At 43.2% G+C, this 14,030-nt stretch overlaps 1 protein-coding gene across 1 annotated transcript in view; it reads right to left on the minus strand.

Moving 5' to 3' along the window:
- ralgapa1 (Ral GTPase activating protein catalytic subunit alpha 1) overlaps positions 1–14,030 on the minus strand; it is a 64,442-nt gene that overhangs the window by 10,584 nt on the left and 39,828 nt on the right. The window contains exons 42-43 of the mRNA XM_079286889.1: positions 12,634–12,792; positions 11,606–11,733 (exon numbers count right to left, since the gene is read on the minus strand). Of these exons, the coding sequence (XP_079143015.1) occupies positions 11,606–11,733; positions 12,634–12,792 (287 nt within the window). The remainder of the gene's footprint in view (positions 1–11,605; positions 11,734–12,633; positions 12,793–14,030) is intronic.

Genomic DNA, 14,030 nt, shown 5'->3' on the forward strand with positions numbered 1-14,030 from the left:
GTGGGATGGCTCCAGCTTTCTCTGTTCACTCGCTGCTATTCACATTTTTCTGTGACGGTTTTATGAATCACTGTTCCATTCGGCCAGACATGTGAACGAATCCCAGCGCAGTTCAACTGTGTGAAACGCCAACATCGCTACTAGCCGGAAGAAGGACAATCATGTCGTGACTTTGAATGTGAACAGAGCAAAACTTGCACGAACATTATACGGTGACGCGTTTAAAAGATAATAAACATATCAAAAGTGCAACAACACATCTCCTGTCCTCTTTATAAAGCTCGTCTACAAGATACCTATCCTCAAACACACACACGCAGCATCTCACCCTGAATCTCACACACACACACACACACACACACACACACTATCTGTGTTCTCCACCCCAGGCTTTGGAACAGACAACAGAGAGGACATCAGAGGGATAATACAATTGGAAAAGCTTTACAGCGTGTAATGATAAACCTGTGTGTGTGTGTGTGTGTGTGTGTGTGTGTGTGTGTGTCCATGCCCAAAGGAAAAAGCTAATGGGGTTACATCTTTCTGCGATAGCAATGATATGGAGGCTTTGTGATTTCATGAAGAGTGAGTGTGTGTGTGTGTGTGTGTGTGTGTGTGTCCACGTACGCCAAAGATGAGGGCAGAGATAGGTTGATCTAATGCACTACTTATTGTTAGGGGCCGACGTGCACGGAAACCACACACACACACACACTCGTATTTACCCCTATTCATCTGCTCTTTAACCTAATGCAGAAACAGAGGCCGAGGAGAAAAGCAGACGTGATACATTAATTGGCCCCTTGTCGCCCCACTATTTCACCCATTGACTAGTGTGCGTGCACACGCACACACTTGTGAAAAAGATAAACACACACACCCACCTCCTTATCACCACTGGGGAGCCCTAAAGCTGCCAGCGCAATTACAAGCTTTATTTAACGGACACACACAGCAATGTGCTCGGACACACGGACACACACACACGGACACGCACACGGACACGCACACGGACACGCACACGGACACGCACACGGACACGCACACCTTGGGTGTTGGTGAACGTCACAGAGGCCATGATAATAATTCTCTGATTAAGGAGATGGATCCTGTTCTTATCTGCAGGCTGTAACAACAGTGAGACAATATTCATCCTCCACACATACATATGAACACCCATATGAATCCTTAATATGGATATGCGAGGTGACACAAAATACATCTATCTACTTATCGTACGATGTATGGACATGACCTCATTACTATTTACACTATAGACTCATCACACAATACATGGAGGACGAGAGATGCATCTGTCGATCTGCTGACGGCCGGTTTTCAGCTGAGCGGCCATAACCGAGCCGGTCAGTCTCATATCGTTTCCCACATTTACAGACGTTTAAATGGAAACGTAAACGGTAAAAATGAGTATTAGGCGAAGGGAACTTATAATGCGTTCAAACGTAATCTTGTAAAATGCAGCTTTTGGCGAGAAACTTAAATAAATCCAGATGTTTGAAGGAGCTTATAATACAGAATTAAAACCAATAATGCCATCCAAATTGATCGAAGAAAGTATTTGGAAAAAAATACAATAATTGATTTCCTACATGCTTTGAATTGTGAAGAAAATTGCAAATCGGTTCATTATTTATAGCACAAGTTATGCACATCTAATACAACAGAATATACAGTGTATATATATATATATTTATTCTCTAATGATTGATTAATAGTAATTTTTGTCGTTCTTCATGCCCAGTAATGTGAATAAAGGTTTCAACACCTTTAGTTCACGCTGAAAACACCTGCTGCAATATACAGTCACACTTGGCTATTTTTAGCTTGTTTTTCTCTCCAAAACAAATTTTTGAAAGTGATTGGTCAATCACCAATTGTGTATTCACATACCTACTGCTAGTCTGTAAAGACCGTCGTCCATATTATAAGACGGCTGTTGGAGCTCATTGCACAGAGTTTGCTCTCCTGTCTACTCTGTCATGGTCTTGGTCGGTGTAAGAAATTTGAGCAAAAAACTGTAGTTAGTAGATATAATAAAAGTGTTTAATAATTCATAATTAATAATTCATAATTAGTCATAATCATAAGGGTTTTGGGAATGCATAATTAAGATAAACATAAAGTGATGTAGGAATAGTAGCTAAAAGACATGAAGCATCTGCCAAGTTGCAGAAGTTTAACTTTCACACTGAAGGATTATTATAGAAGAGATTAAAACGTAACTGACGGTCATTGAATGTGTTAGTAAACTCAGGGGCAGACAGTCGAATACACTCCTGGAAGTTAGCCAATAGGAATCGGGATAGACGGAAGAGGAGGTGTTTCGAACAGATGTGGGTGGTTTAATTTCAAGCCTTTTTCTCTCTCCCGTGAATGCTCGCAGAGGACAGACGTGTTTTATACCCGAGGAGCTGAGTAGAGTTTTTTGCAAATGGGGTTTTATTGTTTTAATATGTCATAGGAGTATGTACTCCAATGTTTAACTGTAATCGTACTTGCATCAGTGGAATTAAATTCCTTATAATTGTAAATCAGTTTCGGTAACGTTTTTAGCGCCGTGTGACTGAAAAGCTATCATTCCACGTGTGCTGGCCTGCTCCACTTTCATTGTGAGGAGATTTTTCCCTTCAACATCGGCCGTGACATCCCACCCTGAATCTTAAACACCTTGTCACATAAAAATACTTACATTCACACACGCACAGCTACACCGGCACGCACGCACACACACACACTACAGATTAGCTTGTTGATCAGTCAGAGGGGGGTCTGCTCCAACAAGGCGTTGTCAAGCCACTGATGGCTACAACTCATGTGTCTGCACAGCTCTCTGTGACTAGGAGCGTAGGTGTGCGCACACACACACACGCCAATTTCTAGAGTATTACTCCTCGCAAACAAGCAATTTGCCTCTTTCTCTCTGATAATTCAGGCCACAGACTATTCGTGTGTGTGTGTGTGTGTGTGTGTGTGTGGTGCCTGAAACGGACATGGATGTTGAGTTTACTGCAACACTGAGTTTGAGTGTTTGCTCCTGTGAGACAAACTCCTGCCAGCAGTCGCTTAAGCTTGTTAATCAGTCTTAAGGGCTTAAATTCACTTCCCTAAGTCAGGTGAGAAGGTGAATGTTTAGCAGAATTCTAGGAATTAATTCCCCCAAGGATTAAAAATGATCCCGTTGATTGAGTGAGTGAAATCCACACAATATCCGACTAACCGGTGTGTTATGAAATTATGCGGATTACAAAGTGTCAAACATCACGGTGCTAATATGTGCCTGTGAAACTAACTGAGATGCGGAAAGTGTCTCACACACTCTCTCTCTCTCACACACACACACACACACACACACACACACACACACACACACACACACACACACACACACACACACACACACACACACACACACACACACACACACACACACACACACACACACACACACAAGAAGAAGTGGGAGCGATTAGCTGTGACCTCCTCCTCCTCACCCTTTCCTTTTCATTTCCTTTATCTGCCCGACGGGAAATAATTAACCACAATCTCTGCCCTCCTCTGGCCACATTCATTTCCTTACCCCCACTAATACACCGACCCTTAACCTAATCCTAATTGTATTTTAAAGCATCAAATACCGCTCTGCGTGTGGTTTCGATTTGCTGTCAATTTGCCATAATGGCTGCTCATGGAACGTTCTGTTTTTAATCAAGAACGGACGAGTAAAAATACATTTATATTCCTCCATACTGTATGCAGAAGCTTTATCGCTCACATCAAAAATATGTATTGTGCTGACAATTTGTCTTTCTTCATTTATGTAATTTGTCTTAAAAAATATATATATTTTCATGAAATATCAGCAAGATGTCAATGCACCTGCATCAGCAGCTGTAATTATTATCTAACGTATTTGTTAATTGAACAGTTCTGTCAAAAAGGCGGCAGTGCAGCTTTCTGTGATGTCGAGCTCGGGGGGGGGGGTTATGGATAACATGACCCCATTTCAGCATCAGCGATAAGGAAAGGTCTTCAGTTTGTCAGGTTTTGACCTCACCTTTTCTGCCGCGGTGAGGAACACGCACACTGCTCGTCACACACAGCAGATTGGAGCCTTAGCGGGACAATGGGCTCCATTGTGGGAGCTGGCAAAGAGAAGCCAGGCAAGTCGCCGGGCGTTTGGCTGCGCTCGGGGCGTGTGTGTGTGAGGATATGGGGGATAATAGCGCTACATGCCCAGAGCTGCCATCATTTCACCGGGAACGGAGTGTGAAGAAAAAAAAAAAGAGGCAGTGACACAAACGTGCAAAAAAGACACACACACAGACACACAGCATCGCTATCACACCGAGCCATATGCTGACCCTAGCCTCAGTGCAGCTATCTCTGCCAATCAACTACTAGAGGGGATGTCCCACACATACGCACGCACACAAACAATACCTCTAATCCTGAGAGTGAAATATATACACATGCAACATAAACGCTGGGAAATACACAAATGTAAATGGAGTGATATACATTTGAAAATTCAAGCACACACACTTACTTGCTGGAACTAGTGTGTGTGTGTGTGTGTGTGTGTGTGTGTGTGTGTGTGTGTGTGTGTGTGTGTGTGTGTGTGGCAGCTTAGAGTCTCTCCAACATTGTTCCCCAGAACCACAATCACCCAGGAGCAGATGGAGGACAGCCACAGCTTGCTCTTACACACACACACACGTGCGCATGCACACACACCTATCACAAACTCTCTCTCTCACGCTCACACAGTTATCAGATGGTAGAGCAGCTGTAGGAGATTTACAGGTGAATCTTGGCCGTAGCGGTCGACAGATCCACGGAGGCTCTGCTCACAGAACACGTGGTCACAAAAATTACGATTCAACTTGAAGGTGGTGAAAAGCGGCTTTTTAATTTACATGAATATAAAAACGTCTCCTCTGCAGCATTAAGGAGCAACTCCAATCAACACTGTAATTATTGTGGTCCAATTTAGAAAAATGAATAATATTAATTATCATTCACTTCCTATAAATAGCCCATTATGTTCTCAACTGTGCTTTAAGATTCTAAATTTTTAATTCTTCAGGCCGTGGCTCAATACTTCCTTCACTTATGATTTCCCTTTTATGACTTTAACAATCTTTACAAGCCTTTAACAACAGCACACACACCTAGGAAGGAGTAAAAAGTGCCTTTGTTTGGAAACTATTTCAGCTGTGCATAAATACACATCTGTCACGCAGTGCAACAGCGTGGCTCACTGAGGAAGAAAAGATATCAGACTTTAGTCGTAAGTTAGTTTGTGTGACCCAAACCTTTGATAACACCAAAGTCACACAGTAACACAAACAAGCAAACAGATAGATCAGCTGCTCCTGTGTTCTGCGAGGTAAAATGACTTTTAAGAGCGCAGAGATAACGGCTTCCCCCGTCCACAGCAGTACATCGCATTACTTCTGTGCCAGCACTCCTGTCTGCTTCTCCAAACTGTGGGGGGGCGTGCCGTTAGCCATGGACTGGAGGTACTACACAGAGTACGGATAAGTACCCCAAACAACCCCACTTCAAAAAAAAACTAAACAGAACCATCCTTTTAAGGAGTGGTGACATCAATACGCCGCTCAGCTCCTGACGTTCATCTCTTCTCCTCAGGAGTTCAGATTCCACTGTGGTGGGCCGACAGGAGGAACAAAGATTTACCGCTGCTCATCAGAGGGTCGAGCACTTTTAAAACCTGCTGGTGTGTATTGTGTTTAACTACATGGTGAGGCCCTATATGGAGAAGGAGTGTATGCATGTGTGTATGCATGTGTGTGTGTGTGTGTTTGTCGGGGAGTCTTGGACTGCTTTTCTTGCTGCAATGAGCTGATATGTGAGATAGAGCTGTGCCTACACACAGCTGCTCTAGCAGCCTGGCACTCTGTGTGTGTGTGTGTGTGCTGGATGGCTGTGGTCATGGTGAATGAAAGATCAGAGGGAGAGAGGGAGAGAGAGAAGGCAGATGGACCACCCCGAGGGCCATGAGACAGAGAGAGGGAGGTGGGAAGACAGACAGAGATAGACAGAAAAAAGACAGAAGAGAAAAATGCCAGTTAACCACTGACACACTTTGCCCTGCCAGCCTTCTTCCCACCCCCCCCCCCCCCCCCCACCCCAACTCGCCTCTGTGCGTCAGCCCCTCTGTGAGGAGGCTCGATGTCACAGTGCAGCACTCACAATCACACAAACACCGCTTGATGCAGAACTTGAGGGGCACACAAGGGCATCAAACCCTCGTGTGCGGTACGTCCGCCTCTCTCCATCAGGCTGCCTGTGTCACTTTATTGTCTTTTAAATTCAGTGGATTTGGCACCAGACTAACAAAGCACTCTGAATTTAGAGTGTGTGCATTCTCACAACACGTCCCATGTATAGGGTTGGGTACCGAAACCCAACCCTATACGACCGGTATCTACCGGACCGAAACGCAACGCAGATTCCGGTGCTTCCTTTCGGTGCCTGAGCCGATTTAAATACTTTTGTACACTACTCTGATGACTCCGTCCTGGCAGCAGGTAACGATAGCCTCGGTCCTCCGCTCCTCACTCATAGTATAATTACAACCGGACGAGCCGTGCGCGCTTAGAAACAAACCCCTCCATCATTCTGGCGAAGCTTCGGCCATGATTTATTAAAAAAAAAAAAAAGAAGAAGATCTGTCAAACGGCTGGCAGGCTACTGACTTCCTCCATAATATTGTTTTTCTAAATTAATAATCAGTTAATTAAATCAGTTACTATGTTAAATAACACTTTCAGTTATAGTTATTGCAATTAAAACAATGTATTTATCAATAACTTTATTTAATTTCATTCACACATACACGCATGCGTGATATATATATATATATATATCTATATATATATCTATATATATATCTATATATATATATATATATATATATATATATCTATATATATATATATATATATATATATATATATATATATATATAGATATCTATATATATATATATCTATATATATATATATATCTATAGATATATATATATATATATATATAGATATCTATATATATATATATCTATAGATATATATATATATAGATATAGATATATATATGTATAGCAATCCTAAGGCAGAGGAAATCAATCAAGACAGTTAATATTAACAGCAGCAAAACAAATGTCAGTAAACGTGTTTATTAACTTGCAGTAACACATGTGCATAAACTTTGTATTTTTTAAATAAGTTGCCAAGTGTTTTGTATTTATTTATATTCATAGTATAAACAGTTAATATATTGTTCAATTTGAAGAAAAAAGTATCGGTTCAGGCACCGTTTAGGCACCGGTATCGTTTTAAAAGTATCGTTTTAGCACCGGTATCGGAAAAAACCCAAACGATACCCAACCCTACCCATGTATCAATTTACCAACAAGGCCTCCCCGTACTTGTATTCAAACTTTCACGTGTTTTTGGTCTCCGAGGAGACCGAGATAACACATGCGTCGTCCTCGACATCAGTCAAGATGTCAGAGTTCCTCGTAGTTTCGGGAAGATGAGATTTAGCAGTGAAGAGGATGACCATGAGTGAAGTCAAGAAATCTGAGAAAGAGGAAAAACAGGCGACGTGATGGAGATAGAAGGAGAAACAGAGATGCAATGAGATAAGGGACTTAAGAGAGGCAAGAGAGGAAACGCAGGGACAGAATTAGAGAGCGAGACAGAGAAAATCCCGGCAGGGGGGACAGAGTGATACAAGACAGCGGCATAAAAAAAATTACAGCACAACAAGATGTAGAGGGATGTTTAGGCAGAGATGCGGGACAAGAGAGACAGAAGAGAGCGAGAGACGGGGGAGGAGAGACGTGTGTAGCGGAGAGATGGGGAGTCAATAATGACTGATTACTGTAATTCAGCCTGTCAGGGACATCGACCTGCTGCTACTACCAATCAATACGCACCAGGACACAGACGCCTCAGAACAAGCGTGCGACACACGTGTCATCGGGCACGTGTGCGTGACACACACATACAAAGACACACACGCGGCAGGTATATGGATGCACACGCAGCCTCAGACAAAACAATGTCGGAAATGCACACGGTTGTATAGATGTCGACATGGCTCACACCAAATCGCTGGAGTCTCACAAAAAGCACACAAAACCTGAGACAGTCTAACGTGTGAGAAGGTGCGCACACACACACACACATACATACATACATACATACAAACACAATGGGGTCTGGGGGTGTTAGCTACGAGCCACAGCCCCACACTGAGCCTATCTCTCCGTCTCGCTGGGCGGACGGGGCAGAGCAAAATGGCTTCTTCAACACCCCCGTCCCCCCACATCTCTCCGCGCCCCTTCCACCTAGCGTCACCTCCACCACTTACATTACCTCTCTGAGGAGAGGGGGAGAGAAAAGAAGGGGAGGAGAAAGGGGAGGGAGGGTTGACAGAAAGTTAGAGCGGGGAGAAAGTTGGATAAAGAGAACGTAAAGACGAGAGGCGAGTGAAGAACTTTTCTTTTAATTTATTTTAACGTATTGTTCTGTGTTTTCTGCCTGTAACTATGTGTTTCTTGTGTTGCTGCCTGTCTTGGCCAGGTCTCCCTTGAAAAAGAGATTTTTAATCTCAATGGGACTCACCTGGTTAAATAAAGGTTAAATTAAAAAAAAAGGAAAAAAAGAGAGACACAGCGAAGGAGGGACGGGAGAAATGGATGGAAGGCAAAGTAATTAGGGACAAAGAGAGAGAAGAGGGAGGAGGCAGGACACAAAAAGGCAAATTAAGACCAGGTACAAAGGAAGTAATGACAGAAAAAAAGAGAGTCAAGGGTAAAAGACACGGGTAAGCAAAACGCGACACTGTTCAGAACTTTAGATTTGAGTGGATAAAGTTTGAAATCGTGGGGTCATAATAAAAACAAATTAGTGGACCAGACATTTCTATCTTTGCATCTGCACATCCTCTTTTGAGTGCGTCTGTGTGCTGAGGGAAGCGTTTTTGTGGCTTTATTATAGTTTAGAGCAGTGGTCACCAACCTTCTTAAGGCCAAGATCCCCGACCTCTGCCTTGGTGACGGGCAAGATCTACCTATTGAGGCGTTGAGAGAAAAAGACTGTCCAGACCAGGGGCGTTTCTAGGATTGGGGCCGCGGATAGCCATTGTTTCAGACATTTCATAGATTGGTTCAGTCAGAAAGAGTGTGATTTTGCTCTGTAGTTTTGCTTGCATTCAGTATATGATAACACAAGAGACAGAATTTCAGGGTCATAGTGAAATTTGACAACACAAATATGAACTTTTCTCAAATAAAGAGATGTATAATTTTCCTGCTTGTAAAGGAAAGACGGATAAACTAGCTTTCATAGCCGCGTCACTCCCAAATCCTAACTCTTAAAGGGGCCGCACACAATGGATGGAGAATGGACCTGACAGTGTCAACTTTTGACTTGTTTACTGGTTTTATTATGAGCAGAAGGGAATACGATGTTGATCAACATTTACATCTATTTTGTTGTTCGTGTAGTTTTTACATACCAGTGATATTTTATGCTAATTTGGACACGGAGATGAAGATGAACGAGTTCAGTGTGAAATATACCATTCAATGGAGAAAAAAAACATGAATGACAAAAATAAAAGAACACATTTCAAGTCCATCTTAATTATCGAATGATGAATATTGTATGATGGGCTGAAATGGAAGGCACCCAATGCATTCACTATAATCAAGTCAAACTAGGATTACAATGTACAGAGACAAACACTACAGGACTAGATCCGGATGATTTTAATCAGTCTGAAGTTGCTTTCGCGTTGCCTGTGAAGTCTGTCGATTGTGCACGCGTCTCTTCAGTTGCATGCCCTTATAAGGAACTGGCGGGGCGTTTCTGTATGCAAATCCAGGTGCACGAGAACGCGCGTTCAATTTAAGAATCCTCATTCGGGGGAGCACAGCTGAGAACACTTCGGCTGGGTAAGAACCCATTTTCAGGCGTTCATGAATCAGGCGGAGATCTTTTCTGACGTTGGTCTTCCGAAGTCCGTAAGAAAACATTTCAGAAGACACTTCAGAAAATGTACGAGAATGAGGCCCAATGTGTTTCTGAATTTATTTTTATTTCATTTTGGAGAGCGACAGGGAAAGTCTCCGAGATCGCGATCGACGGGTTGGCGACCACTGGTTTAGATTATGCCTTGTAGGCCAGCAAGGTCTTTCCTGTTCATCCACAGTGTGTCTCTTAAAGTTAGCCTGGGCTATTATAGTCGTCACTGCACGGCTACCTTGACTGGAGAGGCCTCACCACCTCACCGCTCTCTTTCAAAAGGCCTTGCCCTTCCGGATGCCACGCATAAAAGATGCTCCTCAGACTGTTATGGTATTGGCATGTCACTGGCAGCTATCAATCTTTGTAAGCAGCTGTCACTCTGGCTGTCGGGTAGCCTGCGCTGCTAGCACGAGCTGCTAGGACTTTTATGTATTATATTTTCAAGGCCAGTTCAATCCAGACTTAAAATGCAATAAAAGTGTCTGCTCTTTATTTACCGTCCGTCTCCTCTTTTCCCTGCTCACCAGTTTCCTAAATGTGTTTTTTTTTTATGACTGGGTCCCTGTTATGTTCATACTGTACACGTGCACATGATTGTATTTGAAAATGAGGAGCAGAAACGACGGGGAAAGAAGAAAAGAACAGGCAGACAGGAAGAAAGTATCATTAGGGAATCAAATTGCTTCAACTGCTGCTTAGAAGAAATTCCAATGATCGGTATCCAATGATGGTAGCTCAGCTCGCCTCAACAGGGGACAGTGTCACCTCACAATGGTGTGTGTGTGTGTGTTCTTAACCGACACTGCATGCATCTGCATGTCTGTATGTGGATGGACTTGCACTGCTGTGCCTCCGAGGAGCTCGCGTCCGTGTGAGTGTAATCGAATGTCCGTGTTTGTAAGACAGAAGAGTGTGTGTGTAAGCGTGGACACGTGTGTGTATGTGAGTGTGTGAGTGTGCATGTCTGCGTTTGAGACCAGAGAGCAAAGCCCCCTCATTTAGAAGCAGCGTTAGAGAGGAGAGTCATCGATAAGTATCGACCGCCGGGGCTTGTTCCAACCACAACTACCATCGCATCGGATCAAGCAGTCGGACGGCACACACACACACACACTTGCGCACTCCTGCCTGTCTGTCTGTCTGTTCCTCACACACACTTGATATATGGCACTTCAGAGCCGACTAAACACAGCTCTATCACAGTAGCACTTATACCCTGAAAGCCAAACACCGCTGGACATCGATTTGCTGTTCTTAACACTCGAGCTGAGCGAGCAGCGACATTTTCGCTCACGCGCAGATGTGCAAGGATTTCAGCGGCCAGCACAATGGAGAAGTTACATTCAAACTAGTTTTGAGAAGCTCAGCTGAGCCTGCTGCCAGCAACTCACTTTTAAAGAGCCGACTGTGAGGCGTTGGCACGGAGATGGAAGCGAAGGCAATGAACAGAGAACGAGTGACCTACCTTTGGCTTCTGGTCCTGTTTTTGCAGACTCTGAGCAGGGCTTTGAAAAGGATACAAGTTCTGGTAGAGGGGAATCAGGGATTTGAGGGCTCGACTGGCATTGATAGCTGTGGCTCTGACCATGGTGGGCAAAATGTTCATGTCCACTATGGCACCGTCAAACAGTGGGCCGAAGAATGGCACCTGCAGACACCGAGACAGGGAGTGAAAACAGGCATTAAAGCAGAAATACATTTTATAGTTGATAATGAATCCACTGCCCATGGAAGCCTCTCAAAGACGTACGATTCCAGATAGATTTATGAAACAGAATAATCTCTTGGAGCCACTGGGGTTTGAGTGGGTCAAATTTAATTCCATACTTTGCTTGTGGAATCCACCAAAGAGAATAATGCCAGGCTTCTTATTGAATTTACTTGTGGAGCAGGTCCCCGAGCCGAGCACTCTGTGACGGGATACAGGGCTTTCAGGACGACGACACAGAGAATATCTCGTCTAACTTGTTTTTGGATTCAAGATAATTCAATATTTTTTGCTTTGTAGAATGAATGAAGCAGAATGAGGTTATGTTATTAGTGCTGCGGTATCTATGTCATACAGAAGAAAAAAAAGCAGCATTTTATTGCGTTAAGTCTCGTTTGAAATAGGATTAGGCTATCAGTGCTGTGGTATTAATGTCTGTGTGTTTTAGACTGATGCATTAACCAGAGCAGCAAGACTCTCTCTAGGATTGTTAGTCAATCTGGAGGCATATCTGGGTTGTCTGGTAGAAAACATACAATTATGTACCAAAACACTGTGCACATTCACGATTTTATTCCTACCCAACTCCATACCCATAAAATATAACGGCTCAAACATCGATATAATATCCACAATAATCTCTGTTAAAGTGTGACATGATGCGTTGTGACTGTAAACTTTAAATTTGGATGACTTGATTGGTCTCTTGCTGTTTCAGAGGCATTTTTCACCCAATAACAGAAGGATTCTGGGGAACACCGAAACATAATAATTGCACAAAATATTGCCAGCTGGCCGTTTGAGTCCAGTAACGAAAGTTCTGAACGCTGTTATTTTTACCTCTGGTTTTTTGAGTATGTGAATGGAGTACATGTGGTTCTTCATGGGGTAGATGATGATCAGCACGTCTCCAAACTCCGTGGGGATGATCCCTCGCCGGTAGTCTCTGGTATGTTCCGACCAAACAATGTGGACCTCGTCGTTACCCAGGTGTCTAAGCTGGAGGACGGAACAGACAAGAGAAATGAATACTAGAAGCAAAATGGAATCAACATCTCACATTACTCTTTTTTTTCTTGAAGCATAAACAACACAAACATAGTCAATTTCAACCACACACTCACACGTCCAAACACACACACACAGTCTCGGACTATGAGCTAGATAGACAGTATCCATCATAAACCCAAGGCTCTTGATTTTGTGCATGTACGTGCTATTGTTGGCCCTGGGGGTGATGGAGCGAATGTTTGAAGATGGAGAGTGGACATAAAGACCGAGTGAAGCTCCGATAAGATGGAGTATGGGCTGGAAGACGGATGGGATCAAGTCTGATGCTACGCCACTCTGTGTTGTGTGTGCGGGGTTTCACTTTCACACTGTGGGCCACAGTCAGGGCTGGTGACAGCGCTGTCATTAACCTTGACGCCTGCCAAAACACACACACACACGCACACACGAATACATTTCTTTTGAAATGTTTATTTGAATAAAATCAGTTACGTATTTTGTCTCCTATCAAGATTTCGAAAAGAACGATTTGGGATCAGTTAACCCAAAGAGCTGTTCACATTTCATCGGACAGTGTGTCAGCAGAGCTCCAACTGAAGCGCATCCGGTTGTCCGGGGAATGGAATTATTATTCTTTTTTTTAAATCAGCGACGATACAAAATACATTTTGGGACGGAAGGAATACGTAGCGTAAGAATAAAAATACTGGAATTAAACCATAACATTAACCTCCGACGATGTAGAATAGCGAGACAGAACACAATTCTGGGTGCAAAAGCACTCTGTCACACACACACGTGCACACACACACACAGCCAGAAGGTGGACCGCGGCTGTCAGGCAGTTACAATGGTGCCCCAAAAGCGTCACCTACCCGGCAAAACGAACAGATGAAGACAAAGAAGGAGAAAAGCTACACGGTCTCTTTCTCTCTCTGTCTCACCTGTGCACACCCATAATGCTGACAAATTAAATAAACACAAGTTTGAAGATATTATAATTTAAAAAACAGTTGATTTATGAATTGAATGAATGTGATATGAATAAACCCATCAATATGTAACATTGTATAAAATGTGAGCTAACTTATCATTTCCACTGTGACATCACTTTCTATTGAGTCATTTAGGTTTTGGTTGAATTTGTATTTCAGGACGGTTTTGGACGGCAGTGAAGTTAGAGCCCTCGTATCAGGATGCACAGCTTTATGAAATGTATTTCTATT

The sequence above is a fragment of the Melanostigma gelatinosum genome (assembly GCF_949748355.1).
Source record: "Melanostigma gelatinosum genome assembly, chromosome: 16".
NCBI classification, from domain to species: domain Eukaryota; kingdom Metazoa; phylum Chordata; class Actinopteri; order Perciformes; family Zoarcidae; genus Melanostigma; species Melanostigma gelatinosum.